Here is a 26,223-nt window from a genome sequence, read left to right as displayed (position 1 = left end):
ATGCTTTTTGCCAATCCTCCTCTGAAATTTGACTACCCAGTTCCTTCTCCCAAGCTCCAGTAGAGGTTAGAGCTGGAATTATGCCAGTCAGGATAAACGCACACCTGGAGAGAACCACCAAGTTCTGTAAAGGAAGAAAAAGAGCCTGATCCCATGAGAACTTGTCTCAATCTAACCCCAGCAGATCTGTCCCAGATTAGAAATGAGTCCACACCTGAAGCAGGGGGAAATCTGGGTTGTCAAACAAGGGCGTTAATGGACCCAAGGACCCAATATACCTGATGTAGATAATGAGATCACGACTTGCTCCCATGTTTGCAAAAAGTGTTGAGTGAGTATTGGTAATTGTTTAGTTTGTACATGTACTTTGTCAATCCGAGATAGAGATGTGAGTGTTCGGGAGAGAGGTCCCCTTCCAGTATCACCCACTGCTTATGTTCCACAGACCTGAGCCACTCCACTGCTCTTATAAGAACCACAGACTGATGACGTAATTTTTTAAAATGTGTTCTAGGCCTCAATGTTCCCCATACAAACTTGCTAATAGCTTTGTTGAGTTTGGAGAAAAAGGTCTGAGCAACGCAGACAGGAAAGATCTGAAACATATAAAGAAGTTTTGGCAAAATGACCATTTTGATCACATTAATACAACCAAACAAGGACAAGGGTTTCAAGTTATAATTCATTAGATTTTGAAGAGTTTGTTCAAGGATGGGGACATAATTTAAACAATACAGATCATACAAGAATGTGTGTATCCACTTAAAGGGAAAGTTAGAAATTAGTTGTCAGTTCAGTATTAATGTTAAGGTATGTTCATGGCTTCCGTTTTAGAGTAGTTGACTTTAAAATTGCTTACATGGCTGCATTCTTGGAATTCCTTTATTATACATATAAATGGGTTTATAACATGGAGCAACAGGTCATCTGCATATAGAGCTAAATTAAAATGATGTGAGTCTATTGTAATTCCACTAATGTCTGACGCTAAATGCTCCATCACCAATGTTTATAGGAGAGGTGATAAGGGACACCCTTGCCTTGTCCTGTTTCTAATAGAAAATGTATCAGATAGAAGAAATGTTTACCCAAACTCTCGCTTTAGAATCAATGTATAATTATAGAGTTTTGGATAGCAAGAAAGGGCCCAACTCAGTTTGTCATAGGATGCTCTTCAAGAAAGTCCAACGCGTTCTGTCTAATGCTTTTTCAGGGTTGACAGAACCAAGGCACGGATGTCTGCTATCTTGATTCCTTTTTTCCTTTCCCCTCTGATATATAGTACTGCGTAAAGCTTTAAGGCAGGTACAGAAAAATTGTTGCAAAATAAGAATGCTTTGAAAAATGACGGCGAGGTTTTGGAAGAGTTTCATGTCACAGGCCATACACCATTGCAAGACTAATCACAGCACTAAGACAGAAGTTAATTACACTTCATCAGCAAAGTCTCTTCCAGGAAAAGGTTTCAAAGTAGACTGAAGTTCCAAGATGTGCTGTTTAAGCTCTTTTGAAGAATCACCAAGAAGTGGACAACGTTGTGGACTGTAGAAGCAGTGGTCGGCCAAGCAAATTTAGTTCAATGATGACTAATATTTTAAAACCCACTATCCTTCTAAATCGGAGGATGTTCAGCAGTGCCATCAGAACTGGCAGCAATCAGTAGGATCCAGCCACAACCATTTACTGTTTGGAGAAGGCTGACCAGAAATGGTCTTCATGGGAGAATTGTGGTCACCCCCCCCCCCCTTCGAAAAAAACACCTTCAACATGGAAGCTAGGACAAGTGACTCAAGTATGCCCAAAAACAAATGAACTGGGGTTGAGAAAAAATGGCAGCAGGAGCTTTGGTTTGATAAGTAACCAGTTTAAACATTTGGCTTTACCAGAAGATTGTTGACCAAAAGGCTGAAGAATGGTATAATATTGAGTCTCTGCAGGTAACAGTGAAGCATGGTGGAGGTTTCTTGCATGTTTGTGGCTGCATTTTAGCAAATGTAGTTGGAGACTTGATCAAGATTAATGGTGTTCTCAATACTGAGAAATACAGTACAACAGATACTTATCTAACATGCAGTACCATCAAGGAGGAATCTGATTGGCTCCAAATTCATTTTGCAGCAGGACAACAACCACAGACACACAGCCAATGCCATTAATAACTATCTTCAGGGTAAAGAAGAACAAGGAGTACTAGTAGTGATGATATGGCCCCAAGGAGCCATAATCTCAGCATCATCAAGTCTCAGATTACATAAAGAGAATGAAGGATTTGCCGAAGCGACATTTAGATCTGTGGTTAGTTATCGAAGATGATTGGAAAATCTTCCCTGCAACTTTCTTTCAAAAGCTTTGTACAAGTACAAGTGTACCTAGAAAAGTTTATGCTGGTTTTAAGGCAAAGGGTGCTCACCAAATATTGATATGATTTACATTTCGAGAAAACAAATGTAGGAAATGTAGGAAAGTCTGCACTACGTTAAGAGTGGCTGTCTCATCACCTGGTTTGAACCCATAGAAAATATTTATGGAATTTGAAGAAGATGGTTGCAGCACATAAACCCAAGAATATTAGTAAACTGGAGGCTATTGCCAATGAGGAATGGGCTAAGATCCCTCAGGAACGCTGCCAGAAGCTGGTGTCTGGCTTTTCTCTGCTAAGCGCCAAAACAATTGTCAAGAGGGTGACTAATTTAGAGTTGGCAGTAGTCAGTAAAAGTAGCATTTTATGCTGAATTTGGAGAAAACATATGTTGTATCCATCATGTATCAGTCATGTTGAGCTATTTAGATTGTTCTTTTTCCATTTATTTCAAAAGGTGTAAAGTTTGCTAATAAACTTATATACAGGCTACAGCATCAGAGATATAACACACGTATGAGGTATAACCCCTCAGCGCAAAATGAACACTTGAATGTGAGGGTTGGTGTCATCGAGTGTGGAGGGGGCTCAGATTGATGTTGGCTTTGTTACATTGCTGCCATCTGTCTCTAACAGCAGTGGCCGAAGCTGAGAGCTAATAGCTGTCGTTAACCATTCACATGCTGCTATCAATCTCTGATTGCAGCATGTAAATGGAGCAGTTGGCAATGAGCACAGACACAATCAGTCATCGATTCCTTGCAATGCAAACTCAGGGCACCTATGGGTTCCCCTAACAGCTGGGAACCTTCAGCAGCCTATCACTCCCATGTTGCCACAGGCTGAGTTTCATAAAAGAGCGCATTTTTCACTATTTGCTTTGATTTTGTAGTATAGTATAAGTGATCAGACAATTGCAGGTTCAAATTCCCTAAGGTGACTAAAGTAAAATAACAAAAAAGATAGCTTGTTATAACTTGTGATAGCGTGTGCTATTATGCAGGGCGGACACTTTGCTCATGCAGTGACCATGTAATGTGAAATGATGTCAAACATATCACAAACAAACATATTTGCAACTGTGAAATCTTCTGTGATTTTACAACTCAATATCACATCAGCTTGTTTTTTGCGGGACAAGCTGTACTTTTGAACTATGCCATTGGTTTCAACATATCGTGTACTGGAAAACGGGAAAACAATTACAAGTGCGGTGAAATTGCAAAAAAGTAAAAAAAAATTTTCACTAAATGATAAAACTGACTTGCCATTATGATTCTCCAGGTCATTATGAGTTCACAGACACCAAACATGTCTAGGTTCTTTTTTTACTTATGTAAAGTGGTGAAAAAAATATATAAAATTTGTTAAAAAAAATGGCGCCATTTTCTGGGACCTGTAGAGTCTCTATTTTTGTGATTTGGGGTTGGGTGAGGGCTTATTTTTTGCAGTTTTTATTAATACCATTTTGGAGTAGATACAATGTTTTGATCGCCCGCTATTGCATTTTATTGCAATGTAGCAGTGATCAAAAAACGTAATTCCAGCGTTTTTAATTTTTTTTTTCTCGCTACACTGTTTAGTGATCACGTTAATTTTTTTTATATTGATAGATCGGGCGAATCTGAACGCAGCAATACCAAATTTGTGTATATTTTATTTTTGTATTGTTTTATTTTGAATGGGGCGAAGGGGGGGGTTATTTGAACTTTTGTATTTTTTATTTTTTAAATATTTTTAAAAACTTTTTTTTTTTTACCTTTTTGCATGCTTCAATAGTCTTCATGGGAGACTAGAAGCTGCAATACTTTGATCTCCTCTGCTGCATACAGGCGATGATCAGATTGCCTGTGTGTAGAGGAAATGTTCACTTGCTATGAGTGCCAACCACAGGTTGATCATGTGATCATGTGACGGGGTCACCGATGGGCGGGATTAGCAATGTGCTTCCTGTCAGTGCTAGTTAAATGCCGCTGTCAGAGATTGACAGCGGCACTTAACTAATTAACAGCCGCAGGGGGATCGCGATTCCACCCGCGGCTGTTGCGAGCACATTTCAGCTATATAGATCAACTGTCATGTGTGGAAAGGTGCGGGCTCAGTGCTGGAGCCCGCACCAAATATGAGGAATCCAACATGTACTATTATGCCCAATGTCAGAAAGGGGTTAAGATACATAGACATTTCATACTTATCATAATTTATTGATGTTCTAAATATGACACATTCAGTTGAATTGTCTGTATGGACAGACTTCTGTTACTTCATTTCTAAAATTTGCTGTTGGAAAGTCTGGTGACAAGTGTATTAATAAGTTAGTTGTCAGACTTTCTCAGGTTTTGGAAAGTGGATAATCTTTGGATAATGTTCACAGGTACATCCCAGACGGCTTCCAATTCAGAGACTTGGTGGAAGAGCTGTGTGGGTACTGGCAGCCATAATTAATTGTATTCAGGTTACTCAGATACATGATTTTTTTTATTTTATCGTAAATTTGAAAAAAGTTTGATATTTTGTTTCAAAATGTAGCAAGTACCTACAGTACTATGTTGTAAAATCCCCGGGAAGATGTTAATTTTACTAGTCGCTCTCCTAGTGCCAATTATCGCCAAGTGTACTTTGTAGAGCCTGTCATCACTTCTGTCTGTCGTGTCAGGAGATACTTTTATGGTGACATAATGGCATCTAGCCCTCAGCAGAACAATGATATTTCATATTACACCTTCTGAAATACTCTTCCTGCTCTTCTTATGAGTTCTGCAGATCTTAGCGCTGACAGAATGAAAAACTTGAGGCTTTGTCAGGTATCTGCTAAATATGAATGTCTTGTCATAGATGAAACAAGGAAGGACACTTAGCTAAGAAAATAAGGAAGACTCATCCCGGAAGATTTGCAGCTTAAAGTTTTATAATTGTCTGTCTATCTTATCTAGAAGAATAAATATAGTCAGCACTTCTAATAAAATTAAATAAATATGGTGGAGGACGAATGTTGTGGCGTGAACACAGTACTATATACTGTATAGTGAATATAGTCTTATGCTGCGACGCTCAGCTGACAGATATCTCTCCTGGCTCCCCCACAACCGAGCGCTTATGTGTTCTCAATGGGGCGATGTGAGAGAGCCGCTATTAACTTACCTGGATACACATCCTTCTCTTGCCCGACATTGTCTGACATGGGAGAGTCAAGATGTCCTCGTACACATCAGATGGTTGGCTGGTTTGTCCGACTTTCATTTAATCTGTTTGGGGGTGCCTTAAAAAAAGAGGAACCTTCATTAGGTCAGAAGTGGCCATTTTTTGCCCTTAATTTATTCTCGCTGCTGCTCCCTTGATCATTGCGTATTGTTTGCTTCATTGATATAGTCAAGATATATGGGAGTTTCCATTTAGTGCTAATTATTATGGTCTTTACATAAAGATGTTGCTCTCAGAGTTCTTTGGGGGCGGGTGTTTAGGCTGCTTTGTCTTGTTACTCTAAGCAATGCCCTCTTGGTCCAGAACAAAAAAAATTAGTACTAAACAAAAACATAGTGATGGTTAGTCCTGCCTATACAGTAGGCCAATGTCTGTACTTGTAAGGTTGCAACTATTACTCTTGCAGTATTTAGATGGGCCTACCTGTAGTTGATGCCATCCTCTAAGACACTATTCTACAATTCTATCTATACATCATGCCGACAAAACGGAGTTACATCGAAATACGATGTATTTATTCTCAGTTATTATTCCGCAAAAAAATATATTTATTATTTAGAGCCCCGAAAACAGTATCAAGGTATAAATATGGTAATTTAACCTCAACGTAAGAGTTTAGTAAGGCAGTAATAACTTCTACCAAAGTAGCAGATGTTCTCAAACATTTCCTTCTTATCACTGATGGATCATGCTGGTTTTCCCATGCCATACCATAGGCAAAAAATATTTAGTTTTATTTTATCTTTTTTTTCTATTTATTATTGTATTTATTTTTGTAAGGTTGCCATAGTAGCAAATACATAATATTATCAAATACAGTCATATATCATTGGATCCACAGCAAATTTCTCCAGACCGCCATCATGTACTGTCTCACTATGGAAAAATTAATTACTGTACTAAGTGTGAGGTTTTACACAGCATCTCACCATAATCATAGCAAAATGAAGAACTTTGTTGTTTGTAGAGCAGAGATGCATGCACTGGAAAGAGAGAGGGATGAACTGCTGAAGGATTTGAGGATCTCGGAGAGTCGAAGCAACCAGTTCCGTGACCAGGACCATCAGGAAAAGTTGCATTCTTTGCTAGAACAGAAGAATGAGCTAGATCAGCAGCTGGCCTCTGAGAAGCAAACAATTACTGATCTGGATCGAGAGGTATGAAAAGATGCTTATAATCCAGCCTGTTTTCCTGCAGGGTTGCTTCAGGCCTACTTAAAAATGTTTTAGTAATGGTGATCTTAGCCTGTGCTATGGGTGGGCACAGCACTTCCAGCTCTCCTGCTTCTCTGACTTTTCCCCTCCTTTTCCCCGCCTCCTGTCTCTGACTGATCAGTTACTGAAACAGGCGAGACCTGTCAGTCAGAGGCAAGCAGGAGGCGGGGAAAAGGCTGTTTTTTTTTAGGTTGGTGGTAGGAGGAGATAGTCTTTGCCAAACATATGTCCAGTTTATTAACAAAATGAGGACACTATATTGATGATATATTGATCACTTGGAGCTGTACTGAACCTCAGTTATATGAATTTATCAATATCATATAACAACAGCCTGAACTTAAAGTTGACATTATCCTCACATAGAGATTTCATACCCTTTATAGACATCACGATTTGTAGAGATCCTTGTAATCACATTCAGACTCATGTTATAGAAAGAAGATGTCACCAAATAGTCTATGAGATGCCCAAAATGCATGATCACCCAACACCATTAAGGCGATACAGAAAAGAAAATTTCTTCTCATGCAACAAAATTTGTTCAACCTTTGAATCTTTTAAAACATGTACTATAGAGATAAAACGTAGATTAAGGGAAAGAAATTACTCTGATATAGTGATAAAGAGGGCATATGAATTTGCTAAGATCTTTTAACATCAACCCAAAGTTGCCGAAAAAATGGCGCAAGGATGTCAAAGAGGATGTTTCGTGAAAAACTCAACAGGTTTCTGTTTAAAAACAATGCAGATACACTGATGTCCAAAAGGTGCCATGTGCACATACCTTTAAAGGGGTTGTCAACTGCTAGGACAACCCCTTCTTGATCAAAATATTTGGCCCTCATAAATTAATAAAGCCTATACTCGCCTCCCATGCTGGCGCCGTTCCAGTGGTGTCAGCACTCATGGTCCCTCATGTGGTTGTTGTGACACGTGATGCTGGCGCCCAATTAACGCTGGCGTTACTGTTCTCACCTTCGGACAAATCAAACATGAAGAAGTCTGGGCTGCGGGTGATCTTGGACTTTCTTTTCTTGCTCAATTCGACAGGAGGCGAGGACAGTGATGCCAGCATTGATTGAGCGCCAGGCACCATGTGTCACAACAACAGCACAGGAGCCCTGAGAAATGAAGTGCAGACACTGCGAGAACAGCGCCGGCACAGGAGGCATTACCACATATTCTACAGATGGAGACCAGAACCTGGAATGGAGGTATCCTCTTCAGCAATGTGACCTGATTTTGTTTAGGACATAGTGATAGCAGAAAATTTGACTGGAGACCATATTGGCAATGCTATGAAGAGGCCTTCAAGAGAGAACCTCACACCAGTCCCACTCTTGGGATTATAGTGTGGGGTGGCATAATGTGCCATAGCTGGACCTCGCTAAACTAACATCTCAACGTTACATTGATTTGGTTGTGGAGACTGTGGTATGACCATTTCTCCAAGCTGTTTTTCAATACAATAACACCAGGTCACATGTTGCTTGTGCTAGTGTGAGCATCCTACATGACCTAAATGTGCTACTGCGGCCTGTAGAGTCTCTGGATTTGCCTCCCATCGAGCACATCTGGGATGTCATTGGTCGGCAATTGCAAAGGGAGCTGCCAATAGCGGATCTTCCTGAGTTGCTGCCCAAGTGCCTTCAAAGTAACAATGCAAGCAGCCATTAATAACTTTATTGATAGCAGCCAAGTCTGTAAAAGTGGGGATTTCTGCCTGTGGTGCTCATGCTCCATACTGAATAAATTGAGATATATAGTATAGATAATTCTAAAGGGTTAATTTGCCTGTAGGAAACATACAGTAGCTGCTAATAAAGTGTAGTCTGCAAGAGAAGGAAGTGGGTAATTTGAGTCTCTTTCTCCATATAAACACAGCCATCCGTTGCCCCATTAGAAAGAAGACTGTCACTGGATTTATCTCTTTTGTTCCTGCTTCTACCCTACTGCTCCATAATACACAGGAATCCATCTTACATTGTCTTGTATAATAAAATTTTGCATGAAATAAGATGAAATCACAGATCTCCCCCTTGTTTGCATGCTGCACACTATCTTCCACCACACAGATGTACAGTATCTTCCAGCTAAGAAGCAAAGAGTCTCACAGAGCTGTCAAAATAGGGAGACAGTGGAGAGCCAAGGTTTTATTTTATAATTTTTCTGTTACTCAGTTTCCCTGGAGGAGGTTGGTCTTCTTTAAGTTTCATGTCAACTAAAGTCCTTACTCCGTTTTGACCATTTATTATTATGTGATGTTGGTTTACATTTTCTTTCCCTAAGTTCTCAAACTTAAACTTGTCATTGTGAAACTTCACTTGCCATTTCTCTTTTTAGTCACCCATTCATTTAAATTAATTTGCAACATAATGTTTTCTAGATAAAATCTTGGGAAAAGAAACTTTCTAATCAGAGGAAGCATGTAAGAGGATCTTCCGGGTCTGCAAAGCTGAACACTCAGAGTCAGAAAAATGTTAAGGTGATGGAGAATCGCTTGGATCGGGTATGTAATATGTAGTGCAGAATTGTCTTTGATATAAGGGCATGAAAGGTGATGCTACTTGAAAAAGTTCAAATAACACTTCAAAATGAATTTAAAGGGTTTGTCCATTACCTAGATAACCCGTTCACAACCCTCATGTTTCCTCCATGTTAAATAATAACACCATATAATATAATAATACTCTCCTCCGATGCGACTCTCTCATTTCCTCTGGATGTATGAGATTTACCTGAAGGCGGGGAGAGTCAAGCCAGCACTTATTGGCCGCAGGGATCTCGTGACATGACAATGTCATGCAAACCCTGGGAGAGACAATGCCAACACCGAGGCAATGAAGCCAAAACTGGAGGTGAGTATAAGTGTTATTATTGTAGAAGGGGGCAACATATGGATTGAGAAGGTGCTGTCTGAGTAGTGGACAACCCCTTTAAGGAATAATTTCAAGATATTATAAATGACCTGTAAGGGCATACAGCTATCTTAGAAAAACAGACAACACCATATAAGAATTATAATGCTATTTTGGAACACATACGTAATTAGGAAAAATAAATTAACGCTTGTAAAATTAAATTGCTTGGAGGACAGATAGTGACAAAGGTGCGCATTTGTGGGATCCCTGGAAAGGTTTGAGATAACCGGTTGGTAAGATTTTTATAGAAGCACATGTTGGTAAGCCATTCAGAATCAAATTTTATCTAAATATTTATTGGGACTACAGACTAAGGGATATTTCATAATAGCAAGTATACTGAAGAAGGTCAACCTTATTGACCGAAACGTTTGTACAAGTGGCTGCGAATAAAATTCTTTCAGTTGACAAAGTTGAGTGCCAAAATTTATTATATACAGACTAAGGGAAACCCACTCAGTCACTAAGGCTGGTTTCATACTTGCATGTGGCTGGTCTGCGTATGGCTGCGTAGTTCCTCCCTTAAGCTCTGACTAAGCTCCGCCTACTTCTGCATGCGTCTTGCGTATGCAGAAGTAGGCGGAGCTTAAGGGAGGAACTACGCAGCCATACGCAGACCACCTAAACGCAAGTGTGCACTTAGCCTTAGAGATTTTTGTGAGACTTTTTTTTTTTTAAATGTATGAGGTCCGTGCATATGTCCATGCCTTTGCCTCGATTTGCCAATTGGAAGTACTATACAGTCCATAAGGTACCACTCATATTACATTGTTAAGGTCAATGGGAATAAAGGGAGGTCATTGAAGCGTTGCAGTTATTACACTTTTCGTACTGTCTGAGTTTTTCAGTTTGGTGTATTGTGACAAAAAGCTGAGAACACATTTAAAGTAGTAATGTCAATACGCCTGTCTATTCTACAGTTGATTACTAAGCTACTCTTCTTTTCCTTTCGTGTTCTCATTTTATATTTCTTTTCTTGAGCCCCACCTACTTGGGCTCCCCCCTCTATTTCCTCCTCTTTCTATCTCCCCCCTGGGTGAGCTGTTCACCTTCCACCAGTTCGGTGTGATAGGTCTGTACCATGATTTACAAGTTACTTTTATAATGATACTATTTGCGTGCATGTCTCGCTCTTGGGGACATGGGCGAACTGATTTTAGGTATGCTTTCTTGTGTTTACGGTATTGAAAGTCCTCTCCTGTTGCGGGGGCAAGGAGTTATTGCTTATATGTTAAAGTTACCGTAGTCATTCTAGAGGGTTTACTCCCTCTAATTTTTTTTTTTTTCTTTTCTCTCTTTTATGTAAGATTTATGCAAGGTTTGTGAACAAGTGTTTTTTGTGTTACTCTTCTCGAATTGTATATTATAAGAAAAAGTACTTTATCATTGTCGTAGTTTTTAACTACTGTTTTTCTTGTAAAATTCTCTTCTCTTTAATAAAAATATATTTACCCTAAAGTAGTAATGTCAACGTCTTCAATATGTAAGATTAAAAAAGTGCTTGTAAAACAATACGGTAAATTTTGCACTTGACCGCGTATCGCCAATAAAGGATCCTTTCCGTAAGAAATCCTCGTCCCCAACTACCCTGCTCCCTTTAAACCATTCCGTTTAACTACCCAAGAAATTCACACGAACACATAAATTTATTTTGGATAATTTGGCCACAGCGGCCATTTTATTAACAAACAAATACATGAATAACAACATGTAAACTTTGCAAATATAAAAAACCTCGAGGGGAGGGTTCTTGGAGCTAAAAAATCTGGCTCATAATAGGCAGAAAGCCTACCACAAAATTTAACCAAAAAACACGTATTTACCCTTAGCCGTAACCACCAGCTCGAGGGCACCATGTAACCCATTTCGGGCAAACCAACCACAAAGCTCCCGAGGTAAACACCCCGTCCAGAGCCCGTAACAAAAGCCAGATCAACCCTATAAGCATCATCACCAACTCCAAGAACCCCACCCCCCGCCACACACGAACAGCCCTGAACACCTCAGGCTCGTGAGTGCCCCATCGCCAAAGCTCTTTCTACTCCTTCCTGTAGACTGAGCGCCCATAAATCCATACCTATCTCGTTAAGATGCACGCCGTCATCCCTCCAGAAATTACCGATCCCGGCCTCAAGTTCAAAATGTCTCACGGCAATACCCCCGTTCCGAGACACAAAGCTCGCCACCGTCCTATTCAGTTTCACCCTGGCCCTATTAATCCCTTTAAGGGAACGGGCCTCCCGCCACGTCCGCCGTGGCACAATGTCCGACCACACCGTCAGTATACCAGGAAAAGATACCCATAGTCTCAACAAGCCAAACTGGATGTCCCGAATCAGTTCCCTCACTGGTTTTGCCCCCAAATCGTTACCTCCAAGATGAACCAACAAGATGTCCGGGGGGCAATCCAAACGGGTGGCGCGGGAGAATTCAGGCAACAAACTACGCCACAACATACCCCGAAAACCCATACAACGAATGACCACCGCCTCCCGACCAAAACCCAATTGCCTACCATTCGACCTAACATCAGCCCAGAGGGCACCCCAGTAAACGAAAGAGTGTCCAACAATCCAAGCCAAGCAGGGTGTCCGACCTGGAAAACATAACCACAATTAACAATACGTAAAAGCACACTCCAGCATCGTTGACTCAATGACTCAGATAACGATTAGAACTCCATCTGCCTATTTTCTTAATCACATCCGGACCCAGGCCCAAACCATCGGCCTCGGACGCGGCCCCAATCCTAAAAGAGTGTGAACCGAAATTATCCGGGTTGACACCCAGGAATCCCAAACCTTTCTTCAAAATGGCTACAAATTGAAAACGTGGCAGAAAATACCCTTCCTGGTGTTGTAACAAAGGGCCTGACCTAGCCCGGCACAAACTCCAATATGCTTCCAAACAGTGTTGCGGGCACATACCGCTACCAACCACCCTTCCCAACACTACCTTCTTTCCCCTGCCCAGCTGATCCATCTTTGAACGCCTGATCCAAAACGCGATACCACCATCCCAAAAAACCACTTCTGCTAAAAGAACACCCACCTTGTCTTTGCTCGGGGAAACCAACTCTCCCAAACGCAGAGCACCAAAAAATGCTAAAGAAAAGGCCAACCGAAACAGTACCGCCTCGAACTGAGAAGAACAAATGACACCTAAGGCCTCACCTAGCCGCTACAACATCCCAAAAGAAATGGGCCTACGCTTATCAAAAGTCACATTACCTTTGCGAAAACCCTTCAACGCCTGCCGTATCACAAAGTCCTTTGTAACATACCTTAACCCTTGCAACTGAAAACCGAAAGCCAGACCTGCTATAAACTTGTTTAACCTAGACACAGACCAACCCCACTCCACCACCTTACCTATCAGGGCCAATAACGCCATCGTCCTATCGCAATCAGACTCAGCCGAGCCACATTGGGCCACCCAACCTTCCCACATAACCCATGCCGCCGTATAATCTGACCATGTCCTGCTTGACACTGAAGCTTGGATCAATCGGCCTCCCCTTCCGTAACAACCTGCCACAGATGCAAAGGACTTGCTGCTCCTGTCGCCTCCGAATCTGGAGCCAATTCCCAGAATCGGTCCCACTGCAAACGAGACAAAGCGTCAGCTACATTGTTTTGAACGCCTGGCACGTGCACAGCCGAAATCCATGCATTCAACTCCAAGCATCTCAACACCAATTCCCTGACGAGCCTGATTACTGGGGGGGAGGAAGAAGATAAGCTGTTAATCACAGACACCACGCTCGAGTTATCACAATGAAAACGTACTCGCCGGTCCTTAAAAATGTCGCCCCAAATAAACACCGACACCACAATTGGGAACAGTTCTAACAATTCCAAATTCTTGGTAAGCTCATTCTTTCGCCAATCTTCAGGCAACACCCCAACACTCCATTTTCCTCTACAATAGGCCCCATAACCAACTCTGCCCGCTGCGTCCGTGTAGATCTCGCAGTCAAAGGCATTCAGATCCTCCTGCAGAATAAGCGACCTGCCGTTATAGTTTTCCAAAAAACGTTGCCAAACAAGAAGGTCGTCCTTATGCTCTCTACTCAAACGGATAAAATGATGGGCCGACCGGACTCCCGCCGTCGCCCCGGACAATCTGCGGCAAAAAATCCTGCCCATTGGCATAAAATTCAGGCCCAGCAACGACTGCAACTCCTTCAGAGTTGTCTTCCGCAATTTTCCAATCCTGACCACCTCCTGCTTAAGCAACGACAACTTATCGTTCGGCAACCTACAGTCCATTTTTTCGGAGTCAATAAGAATCCCTAGAAAACTCAAAACCTTGCAAGGGCCCTCCGTTTTATCCTGTGCCAAAGGAACACCAAACTGTCTGGCCACCCATTCCATGGTAGCAAGTAGCTGACCACACACCACAGAATCCGATGGACCAACAAACAAAAAATCATCCAAGTAATGAATGACCGAAGGAACAGCCGAAACGTCTCTAACTACCCATTCCAAAAAGGTACTGAAAGTCTCAAACAATGAACAAGAAATCGAACATCCCATAGGCAAACACCTATCCAAGTAAAAACCACCCTCCCACCAACAACCCAACAAAGGAATGCTCTGCGGGTGTAGCGGCAAAAGCCTAAACGCCGACTCGATGTCTGTCTTAGCCAACAAGGCCCCAGCCCCATACCTTCGCACCCACTGGACAGCCGCATCAAACGACGTGTAAACAACGGAGCACAACTCCTCCGCAATCCCATCATTAACCGAGGATCCCTTGGGATATGACAGGTGCTGAATTAGTCGAAACTTGTTCGGCTCCTTCTTTGGCACCACCCCGAGCGGGGAAACAATTACACCAGCCATGGGCAACGAACTAAACGGCCCCGCCATTCTTCCCAATTCGACCTCTTTTGCCAATTTGGCCGAAACAACCTCCGAATGCAAACTAGCCGATCTCAATTTTTTTGTAGAAAAGGGGACCACATGCGTCTGGTGAGGGATCTTAAACCCCTCAAGAAAACCATCCCTAATAACCTCCGCCTTTTGATAGTTCGGGTATCTATTTAGATAGGGGGCCATCTTTCGAAGCCTCACTGGAGTCACCCCCTTGACCGCCACCCACTGATGGCTTACCCCGTGATTTTTTTAAACACTTAGCAGCCCCGTGTGAGGCCCCATTGCAATACGAGCACACGTGTTTAAACTTACAGGTGGCGCCATACTTACACTGGCCGTCATTAAACTGCCAGCATGTCCCCGTTCTTTCCTTCACCCCCTGAGACCCCTGTCCTCCCCCACTTTTGTTTTGACTGCTGACTGCTACCCCCCCCCCGCCCCCCTGAAAGGACTGCCCATATCGCACCAGAGCCATCACCTTCAACCACAATCCAATGTCCTTTTGATCCCATTTTATCTCAGGCCTCACCGCTTTTCGCTGCCTGAACTGTTCATCGTATCGCAGCCAGGCCTGGCCCCCGTAGGTACGATGTGTTTCCCCAATGGCATCAAAATAACAGAAAAGGCCCGAGCAATTCTCTGGGGCTTTCTCCCCTATAACACTCGCCAGAATGGCAAAGGCCTGCTGCCAATTTACGAACGTCTGAGGAATAAGGCGCCAACGCCTCTTTTCTTCCTCCTCCTTCTTGCTATCGTCTTTCTTTCCTTTATCCAAATTAAATTTTTATAAAGGAAGGAGAGAGAAAATCTCTACGTATTCGTCCTTCCAAATTTTTTCCTTCACCTAGGCTGGCGAAGGCGACCGCTCCCTCGACCTCCTGCTGGATCTGGACCTGGCAGCCTCCGTGGGCCTCTGTGTGCTGCAGCCGGACTGGCCCCTCTGGTCGCCGCTCCCGCGGCATGACCGCGACCCGCTCCCTGCCGCAGTGCTGCCACCGGCCTGCCCGACATCCTGCTCTGCCGACCTGTCCCTGAGCCAGGGTGCACCGTGCGGCTGGGATACCGGTGCACCCGCCGCCGTCCTGTCCGGCTCCTGGCTCCTGGAAGATGCCGCCGCTGCTGGGCTCCTCCCTCGTCCCGTCGCTGATGCCGCCGCTGGAGCTGCTCCCCGGCGGGTACTAGCTGGAGATCCCGGCGCTGCGGCGCCCCCGCGCCTACTGCTAGGCCGCACCGGAAGTGCAGCCCTGGCTTCCGGTGCAGCGCTGGCGTCGGGCCGCGCCTGCACCGCTCTCCTGGCACCTCGTCGCCTCGCGCCGGCAGGGCCGCCGGTTGGATTCCTGCCGCAGGAGGGGGCGGGCGAGGTGGCTGCGCCGCATCCCCCAGGCCCCGCAGGGTCCCCGGAGGGGCTCTGCGGCCTGCGCCTGCCGCGCGGTATAACGTCGGGGGATAGCCTCTCCGGCGGCCTCATCCTCCTGGTCCTGCTGGCTCCCGCTGTCCCCTAGCAGCCCAGTAAGCTGCTCCTCAAGCCATCCTGCCCTCCTGGAACGTGCCTCCCTGCGAAGCTGAGTGACCAAGCTGTCCACTGTGGCCATGGTAAGTAACGCTGTGGCAGCAGGTCCACTCACTTCGCCTGTCTCTGACCAACTGACCCCCTTCCCGCACTTTTCCCAAGCCCCCTCCTCCCATTCCCATAAAATCCCCGCCCCATTCCTATCCTACCAATCCCGGGACCCCCTGTTTAATTTTTCAAAAAATACTGCACCGCTCCCCATGGCAACGCAGTCATGTGGGGGCTTCCTTTTAGCTGCGCCCCATACAGCCCCCCCCTTTACGTCTTATTTAACACCTTCACAACCTTAGACATATCCATGCATCCTGGTTGGGAAGGATTTCCCAACCTTGAACGTACGGTTACGTCCTGGTGATTTTGAGGGCACTGGCTCGCTGCCAGGTGTTCACTAAATCTAACAGCTGACAACCAGCTCTCACTGCCAGGAGCAGTACCCACGCCACTCCCGGCAGTTTAGCCCCTAAATGCTGCAATCGGAGCCCCCGCAATGTCATCGCAAGGAGCCGATTGTTGCCATGGTGACCCAAAGCCGTCATGATGACATCCGGGTCACTAGGGCTACCAAGCAAGTTAGATGATGTGCAGTGCATGGTCTAACTAGCTTGTGTCAGTGCCGCACTGACATTTATAAAGCATAGCTATGCTCCTTCATTAAAAATGCTTTACCTCTGCGATCAGCGTTGGGAAAGGGAAAGTCCCATAGTGGGACTAAGTAAAAAAGTTAAAAAAAATGTAAAAATATTTCAAAAAAATAATCACAAAATAATTTAAAAATTTTTTAAAAATAACATGAGCATAAATAAATATATTTATGAAAAAAATAAAAAAGTACACATGTTTATCAACGCCATGTCCGGAACGATCCATCCTATAAAACTGTCCAACTACTTAACCCTTAAAAAAAAAGGGGGCAAAGAACCATGCTTTAACATCATATCGCCAAACAAATAAAGTGAAATAAAACACAATCAACACAACACAATCAAAAAGACGAATGTAAATAAAAATGGTATCACGGAAAACATTATCTTGTCCCATAAAGATTAATCTGCCATACAGCTCCGTCAGTGAAAAACTAAAAAAGTTATAGCCCTCAAAATAAAGCAATGCAAAAATATATATTTTTTCTATAAAATAGTTTTCACTGTGTAAAAGCGCCAAAATATTAAAAAGTGATATAAATGGGGTATCGCTTTAATCGTACTGACCTGAAGAAAAAAGCTGTCTTACCAATTTTATCACAGGCGAAACATAATAATAAAAAAAAAAAAGCCTGAATTGCTGTTGTTTGTTAATTCTGCCTCTCAAAAATCAGAATAGAAAGCGATCAAAAAATGTTATGTGACCAAAAATGGAACCAATAAAAACATCATGGTATAATATACCCATATGAACGCACAAAGACGGACTCACAAGAAAATCACATTGATTAGAATGTAAAACTGCAATAATCCCCGAGATTTTACACCTCTATTTTACTATATAAATCTCATAGGGGAGAAAAGTATAAGAATCACCATACAAAACCCATCAACCATCATTTATCTAATATCCCCAATACCTTTATATGGGATAGAGACACAGTAGTGGTGATTAGTAGGGTTGAGCGACCTTTAGTTTTTTAGGGTCGAGTCGGGTTTTGTGAAACCTGACTGTCTTAAAAGTCGAGTCGAGTGAAATCGGCCGACCACCGTGAAAAGTCGGGTTTCGGCCGAAACACGAAACCCAATGAAGAAATTTTTTTTTTTTCCTCCTCCTCCTCCTCCTCCTCCTCCTCCTCCGTCCCAGCACAGAAAATTTCGTATTGCACATTCCAAATCCCTACTGCGCACAAGCGATAACATGACGATAGGCGTTCACTCCCCTAAGACCTATGTCATCACTCTGCCCACGCTCATTCATTGGCTGAAAAAATGGCGCTAAACGCGTCATACGAAACGCGACTTTGCCGCCAAGATCGCGTACCGCATGGCCGACCCCGCACAGGGATCGGGTTGGGTTTCATGAGACGCCGACTTTGCCAAAAGTCGGCGACTTATGAAAATGAACGACCGTTTCGCTCAACCCTAATGATTAGGGTTACTCTGAATGAGAGTCTCAGAGAACAGATAGAAATTACTAAGAAGTTCTCTGCAGAACCTGATTTTGCCTCAAAAGAAACAATATTGCAGAACTCTGTGGAAAGATATCAGTTTCATCTTAAAGAGAGAAAACATCGCAATTTTGTAAGGGATTTACAGGAATTTAAAGATAATAAAGCGTACCAACTGCCACACAATAGACAACCTAATAGGGTTTATGAAACAGATATCTCTTCCACAGACACTGATATATCTGACTCTGACACACGCCCAAGAAACACAAGAGGAAAACGGAGAGGAAGGGGGAACCAAAGGGGGCGCCCTAACGATAGATCTGGGGGAGCTCGTTTTTTAGATCGAGACTATTTCTTGAGGAACAGACCCAACCCCAACGGGAATTAGTACAATCCCAGGCCCCCCAAGTGATCAACCTCTCTTCTAGAAGTCTTAATGATTTAGAGGTTGGGATCTTGAATAAAGGTCTTAATTTCATACCTACTTCCAACTTCCAATCTTTTGAGAGCATTAAGGACTTACACCTCTTCACGAGAAAACTAAAGTGGAGAAAGTCCTTTATTAGAGAGGACAAACGGACGTGCAGGGATATGGATATACCAGATTCCTTACTAGCAGATGTTAGATTTTTGTATGACTTGGCAGATTCTATCCCGGAAAATACGGGTAAGGGGCCTTTTACTAAATTTAAGAACAAGAGCAAAAAAATGCCCCCGGTATTAAGTGATCGATCTGCAATAGATATCTTCGAAGAGTTGGTCACTAGAGACTTGGAAAAATTACAAAGTAGACCAATGGAAGGAAAGTACAATTTGTCCAAATTAGAGATGGAAACATTAAAGGGTCTAGAGAAGGACCCCAAGATCGTAATTAAGCCCTCAGACAAGGGGGAAATACCGTGATCATGAGCCATGAGGGTTATGTTGACATGTGTGAGATCCTCAAGGACCCAGAAAATTATGAAAAAATGTCTATAAATCCTACCCCACTCTATAAAAAACAACTAAAAGTGATTTTGGATAGAGGGCTTACTGACGGTCTGATTGATAAAACTGAATTCGATTACCTTTTCCCACAGCATCCAGTAGTGGCAACCTTTTATTGCCTCCCAAAGGTCCACAAAGCCCTGGTCCCCCTCAGGGGGAGACCTATAGTTTCAGGTGTCAACAGCCTTTGTCATCATATTGGAATCTATTTAGATGAAGTTTTGAAAACGTTTGTAACATCGTTGAACTCTTATACAAGGGATTCAATGGATCTACTACGAAAAATAGATGGCCTATTTTTGGAACCAGGGGCCCTGCTTTGCAGTATCGATGTAGAGGCACTCTATTCGTCTATAAGACATAATGATGGACTGCGGGCAGTGGAGTACTTCATTGCAAGTAGGGGTCAACAATATGCTGGACATAACAAATTGATTTTGGACCTACTTGAATTTTGTTAGACTAAGAACTTCTTCTTTTTTAACGGCTCTTTCTTCCACCAGCTCAGGGGCACCGCTATGGGCAATTCCTGTGCGCCTGCGTATGCAAACTTGCTCCTGGGCTGGTGGGAGGAAACCGTGATTTTTGGGGAGTCTTTTATGGAAGAACAGGTCAATATAGGTTTTTGGTCCCGCTATATTGACGACGTGCTGTTAATTTGGAATGGTGACGTGATATCTTTGACTAATTTTGTATCGAAATTGAATAACAATCAGCTGGGTTTGTCCTTCACTTTTGAATATCATGAGGACCAATTACCATTCTTGGACTTGTATCTGCAGAAGAGACCAGATGGATATCTGGACACTAAGACCTATAGGAAACCGACCTCAACGAATGCCCTCCTCAGATGGGATAGCCATCACCCGGTACCCCTGAGGAGAGGCATTCCTAAAGGTCAATACCTACGAATGAGGCGCAATTGCTCCTCGGATGAGGAGTATAAAATACAAGCAGATGATTTGCGTACACGTTTCCTAGCCAGAGGATACCCTGATGGCATCCTAAGGAAGGCTTATAATGAGGTCGAGAGGTGAATAGGAATGGTCTACTTGTGCCATCTCTTAAGAGGGAAGAAATACCTACTTGCAGATTTATCACTACTTTTAATAATGGGGCTCAGAAAATACGGTCAATTCTGCAAAAGCATTGGCCGATTTTAAATATGGACGAGGATATTGGAGAGATGGTGGGGGATTCCCCAAGAATTACTTTTAAAAAAGGCAAATCGGTGGGTGATAGACTCGTACATAGTCACTATTCACCACCAGTAAATGAAACATGGCTCCCGAATCCGCCTAAAGGTTGCCATAAATGCAGTGGCTGTGTGGCGTGCCCGGTTATTGCAGTGGGACCCAATTTTGTCAGTGGAGTAACAGGGAGAGAATACCAAATTTATCACTTCATAAATTGCAGATCAAAAGGAGTGATTTATAGAGCAGTCTGCTGTTGTGGATTGGAATATATAGGTAAAACTATACGTGAATTCAGAAGACGCGTTGGGGAACATCTGAGAGACATTGCTCTAAAAAGAGATACATCCCTGGCCAGACATATTAATAACGAACATAATGGTGACAGTCGGGGGTTAAAATTTATGGGGATTGACAGGATTGGTGCACCCAAGAGGGGAGGCAATTGGGACCAGATGTTATTACAGCTAGAAACCAAGTGGATCTTCCGCCTCAAGACACAAACACCAAGAGGTCTAAATGAAATCCTGACGTATAGCTGTTTTCTGGAAAGTTAGTTTAATACATCACATTTTTCTGCTCTTCCTTCCCCCCCCTTTCTCTTCCCTTCATTAGGGTTTAATAGGGCTGCTAACAGGGTCAGCCGCCGAGGAATGGGGGCACCATTGTTGCGTTTTCTCTGTCCTAGGGTGCCAACCTCCATATGTTAGGTAGGTAATAAATATCAGGAGCACTCTAGGGTAAGTATGGGGGTTTATACACAATTCTATCCCTCCTTCTGCTTTTTCTCGTGCACCAATCTCCATATTTTTTAGACAAAACCCACTAAGACTGTTACCCTTCTTCCCCCTCCATCTCTCCGATATAACCTTTTTTAGTCCAAATTTGGACTATTACATGAATTAATTCCTCTTCTCCTCCCCTTCAGTGGGATTTATATTGCATGGCCTTATCCGACCCAGTGTTTTTTCCTTTTTTTGGGAATCTAGCCGGCATATGTTCAATTCCAGGTTCCTCCCTCCTATTTAGGAGGTTTGGTAGGTTCTTTTTGTTTAGTTGAGAATTAACCCTATAAGTATTAACCGATGGATATTCTGTAAAGAAATAAGGGGTTAATATATTTCTCCTTTTGTTACGCTGCCTGTAATGACTAGCATCTTTATTCACAAGGCAGCGTTTGTACCGGGACTCCAGTAGTCACGTAGCAACCGGCACGCCCCCTGTGAGAATGTGCCTTAGTAGCGCGTTGCTATGGAAATAAAACTCACACGCGTCACCGGAAATGACGTTCCGGTTTCACCGGAAATGACGCTTGCGGTTCAGCTATGCGTTCCAGCTCGGACGCTTAGCATATGACATCATCAGCCCGCTACCCTGAGTAAGTACAGGGCGGGCTATTTAAGAACAGCGGATACCGCTGGCTAATGATTGCTCTATACCCCCGCTTTGAGTGCCCACCACGTTTTTGGAGGGACACCTTGAAAATTTCCCCTGATGAGTTAGGATAACGAAACACGTAGGGAAATGGTTTCTTTATTCTGGGGCTAAGCATAAATCCTTTTGGCAGCGTGGGCGGATGATTGTGTGGCCGGAGTGGGCCCCCCCCCCCGGATGCAGCGCCAATAGTGAGCGGCCTTTTCCATATCAAAGAGAGCTTTGAGGTGAGATCGTTCCATTTATACATGTTTATCACCACTACTGTGTCTCTATCCCATATAAAGGTATTGGGGATATTAGATAAATGATGGTTGATGGTTTTTGTATGGTGATTCTTATACTTTTCTCCCCTATGAGATTTATATAGTAAAATAGAGGTGTAAAATCTCGGGGATTATTGCAGTTTTACATTCTAATCATGTGATTTTCTTGTGAGTCCGTCTTTGTGCGTTTATATGGGTATATTATACCATTTTTAAACCTATTTATTAAAAGTTATATTTTAGTTATAGTCACACCCTGCTTGTATTCACAATTTTTTGGACTGGTGGATTCATTTTTGTTCATTAAAAACATCAACTTAAAAAAAAAGCCATTATATGACACTGTTGGCCGAAATATGGAAAAATCATACCTTTCAAAATATTGCAATGCAAAAACTAGTTTTTGAACACAAAAAAGCGTCTTTTAGTGTGTGACAGCAGCCAAACATAAAAAACGCACTGAATCGAAAAATAAAATTGTCAGATCACTTATACCGCACGAGGAACAGCATAAAAAAAAAGAATTCTTCACCTGAATGTGATTTTTTCATTCTGCCTCCCAGAGATCGCAGTAAGGTTCGGTGCACATTTATCCTGCGCTCTGCACAGAGCTACACGGAGGTTTCCATATAAATCTCTGAAATATGTGATTCAGACGAAACCCCCAGCAGAAGATTCCCTATAATGAGGCATATGGAGATACTGTGGACACCGTCTTGATTATGATTCGTCCGACTTCTGAAAAGAAAACCGCTAAACAGAGGCCAGATGGAGTCCAGAATAACTCTGATGCCTCATTATAGTGAATGTATCCCTTGGGATTTTTACCTGAAATACGTCACTTTGAGATTTAGGTGGAAACCCCAAAGTAAGTGCTTAGTGTAGAGAGCCAGATAAATGTGATCAAAAATATTATGTAAAATGGCTCTTCCACGTTACTCGTAGTGCAAAGGCTCTGGAAAAGTAAATATGTCGAATTCTGCAGTACAAAATCCAAATGCCCCCTCCCTTCTGAGCCCCAGTGCGCATAAACCTCTTTTAGCGTCCACATGTTTTGGCATTTCTCTAGTGATGAGAGCTCGCCTAATTTACAGGTGCATTTCTTCAGAAGCACAAACTGAGTATAATATTTGTGACACTACAACGTACTGGTCACTACAACGTACTGAGCACTACAACATACTGGGGACTACAACATACTGAACACTACAACTTACTGGGGACTACAACGTACTGGTGACTACTACAGCGTACTGGGCACTACAATGGCAGTTTGCAGTTTATTCAAAAACATCCACTGTTGCTAGTTTCTGGAAAACACCCATGGAGTTAAAATTGTCACTTCATCTGTAGATAAATCCCCAAAGGAGTATAATTTCCAAAATGGGGTCACTTGAGGTAGGATTCTGCTCTTCTAGCACTTAGGGTCTCTGTATATGGAGTTGGCAAAATATTCTAAGAAAATCTGTGCTCCAGGAGGCAAATAGCGCTCCGTCCCTCCCGAGTCTCGTCGTATGGCTAATGAGTACCGTACAGCCACATGTGGGGTATTTCTTCATTCAGCAGAAATTATGGGACACATTTTAATTCCAATCTTACTCATTTCTCCTTGTGAAAATGTAAAATCTGCAGCTAAAACAAAATTTTTGTGGTAAAAATAATTATTTTTTCTTCACTGCCTAATGGTATAAAATTCTGTTACACACCCGTGGTGTCAATATGAACACTGCACCCTTAGATTAATTCATCATCAGGTGTAGTTTGTAAAATTGGGTCAATTATGAGGACTTCTGGCACCTCAGGGGCTCTCCTAGTGGGTCATAGCACCCACATACCATAACAGTATATTCTACACTACAATATGGCGCTCCTTCCCTTCTAAGCTTTGCACTGTATTTCCCGTTTACATGTAGGGTATTGGTGTACTCAGGAGAAATGTTTACAACAAACTGAGGTCCATTTTTTACTATTAATCCTTAAAAAAATTAAAAACTTGGAGCTAAAAAAAATTTGCATGGTAAAAATTTAATTTTTTCTTCACAACCCAATGTTATAAAATTCTGTGAGGCACATATAGTGTTAATATGATTACTGCACCCCTAGATTAATTCATTGCAGAGTGTAGTTTGGAAAATTAGGTCAGATATGGAAGGTTTCTGTGGTTCTGGCACCTCAGGGGCTCTGACAATGTGACATGGCACCCTCAAACCATTCCAGCAAAATCTGAACTCCAATATGGCGCTTCTTCCCTTCTGAGCAGTTTTTTACCACATATCAGCATAGTCAGGAGAAATTGCACAGTTTTGTGGGAATTTTTTTTTTATTTTTACAGATCAATGTGAAAAAAAATTTGTGAAGCACATCTAGATACATTCCTCGAGGGGTCTACTTTCCAAAATGGGTAACTTATGGGGCATTTCCACTGTTTAGGCACATCAGGGGCTCTCCGAACTTGACATGGCGTCCACTAACTATTCCAGCAAATTTTGCGTTCAAAAAGTGAAATGGCGCTTCTTCCCTTCTGTGCTCTGCCGCGCAGCTAAGCAGTAGTTTTTCCCCACATATTGGGTATCGGAGTACGTAGGAGAAAATGCGCAAGAATTTTAGAGGTCCATTTTCTCCTGTTACCCTTGTAACAGTTAAAAATTGGGGGCTAAAAGAACATTTTTGTGGAAAAATGTGATTTTTTATTTTCACCGCTCAACGTTATACATTTGTGTGACGCACCTGGGGATTCAAGCTGCTCACTACACATCTAGATAAGTTCCTTAAGGGGTCTTTTTTCCAAAATTGGGTTACGTGTATGGGGGTTCCACTGCTTAGGCACATCAGGGGCTCTCCATGCACAATACAGCGTCCGCTCTTGATTCCAGCCAATTTTGCATTCAAAAAGTCAAATGGCGATACTTCCCTTCCGAGCCTTGCCATGCTCCCAAACAGTAGTTTTCCTCCACGTATGGGGTATCGGAATACTTAGCAGAAATTTCAAAACAAATTTTGTGGTCCATTTTCTCCTGTAACCCTCATGAAAATAAAAAAAAATTGGATGTAAAGTAAAATTTTTGTGAAAAAAAGTTAAATATTAATTTTTTCCTCCACATTGCTTTACTTCCTGTGAAGAACCTGAAGGGTTAATGAACTTCTTGGATGTGGTTTTGAGCACCTTGATGGGGTGCAGTTTTTAGAATTGTGTCACTTTCGGGTATTTCCTGTCATATCAGCCTCTCAAATTTACATAAAATGTGATTCCTAAAAAAATTGTCTCTTAAATTTTGTTGGAAACATGAGAAATCGCTGGTCAACTTTTAATTCTTCTAACTTCCTAACAAAAAATATTATGTTTCAAAAATTGTGTTGATGTAAAGTAGACATGTGGGATATGTTATTTATTAAATATTTTGCGTGATATATCTCACTGATTTAAGGGCACAAAAAATTTAAAATGTGAAAATTGTGAAGTTTTCGACATATTTTTGATTTTTTCACAAATAAACAAAAGTCATATTGACCAAATTGTACTATCATGAAGCACAATATGTCATGACAAAAAATTCTCAGAATCAGTGGGATCCGTTAAAGCATTCCAGAGTTATTACCACATAAAATGACACTGGTCACAGTTGTAAAATTTGTCCTCGTCATGAAGGTGAAAATAAGCTTAGGGGAGGTGAAGGGGATAAGATCCTCTTCGCTTTCAAGAACAGAAGGATTTCTATTCTAAAGTTGATGGATTATTGACTAGGTTACCGACCACCCCATCTCGCAGTCTCAGAGTTGCTGCTCACCTGGGTTAGGAACGCACACCGCTTGCAGGCTTTATGCTTTAGAGTCCGCAAGCTCTGCTCTGAAGATGGCCAGATTGATGGATCCAAAGATGCCTTTGCTAGCAGAATGGAAAAGCACTCCTCTCGGACCAGAAGTGTGACTGTGCCACTGGCCCAAACTGTCAATCTTCAGGATTTCACTGATATAGGGATTAGCTCTACAGGGAGAATAGTAGGGAATTTTAAATTATTATTATTATTATTATTTATTATTATAGCGCCATTTATTCCATGGCACTTTACATGTGAGGAGGGGTATACATAATAAAAACAAGT

General features: G+C 42.4%; 1 protein-coding gene across 4 annotated transcripts in view; it reads left to right on the top strand.

Annotated features, from left to right (window-relative positions):
• ODAD1 (outer dynein arm docking complex subunit 1) overlaps nucleotides 1-26,223 on the top strand; it is a 346,929-nt gene that overhangs the window by 170,329 nt on the left and 150,377 nt on the right. For all 4 annotated transcript variants that reach the window (XM_077259489.1, XM_077259486.1, XM_077259488.1 and 1 more), the window contains exons 4-5: nucleotides 6,528-6,717; nucleotides 9,164-9,286. In XM_077259489.1, the coding sequence (XP_077115604.1) occupies nucleotides 6,528-6,717; nucleotides 9,164-9,286 (313 nt within the window). The remainder of the gene's footprint in view (nucleotides 1-6,527; nucleotides 6,718-9,163; nucleotides 9,287-26,223) is intronic.

The sequence above is a fragment of the Ranitomeya variabilis genome, chromosome 4, assembly GCF_051348905.1.
Source record: "Ranitomeya variabilis isolate aRanVar5 chromosome 4, aRanVar5.hap1, whole genome shotgun sequence".
Taxonomy (NCBI): Eukaryota; Metazoa; Chordata; class Amphibia; order Anura; family Dendrobatidae; genus Ranitomeya; species Ranitomeya variabilis.
This window is presented reverse-complemented; position numbering and strand designations above follow the sequence as displayed.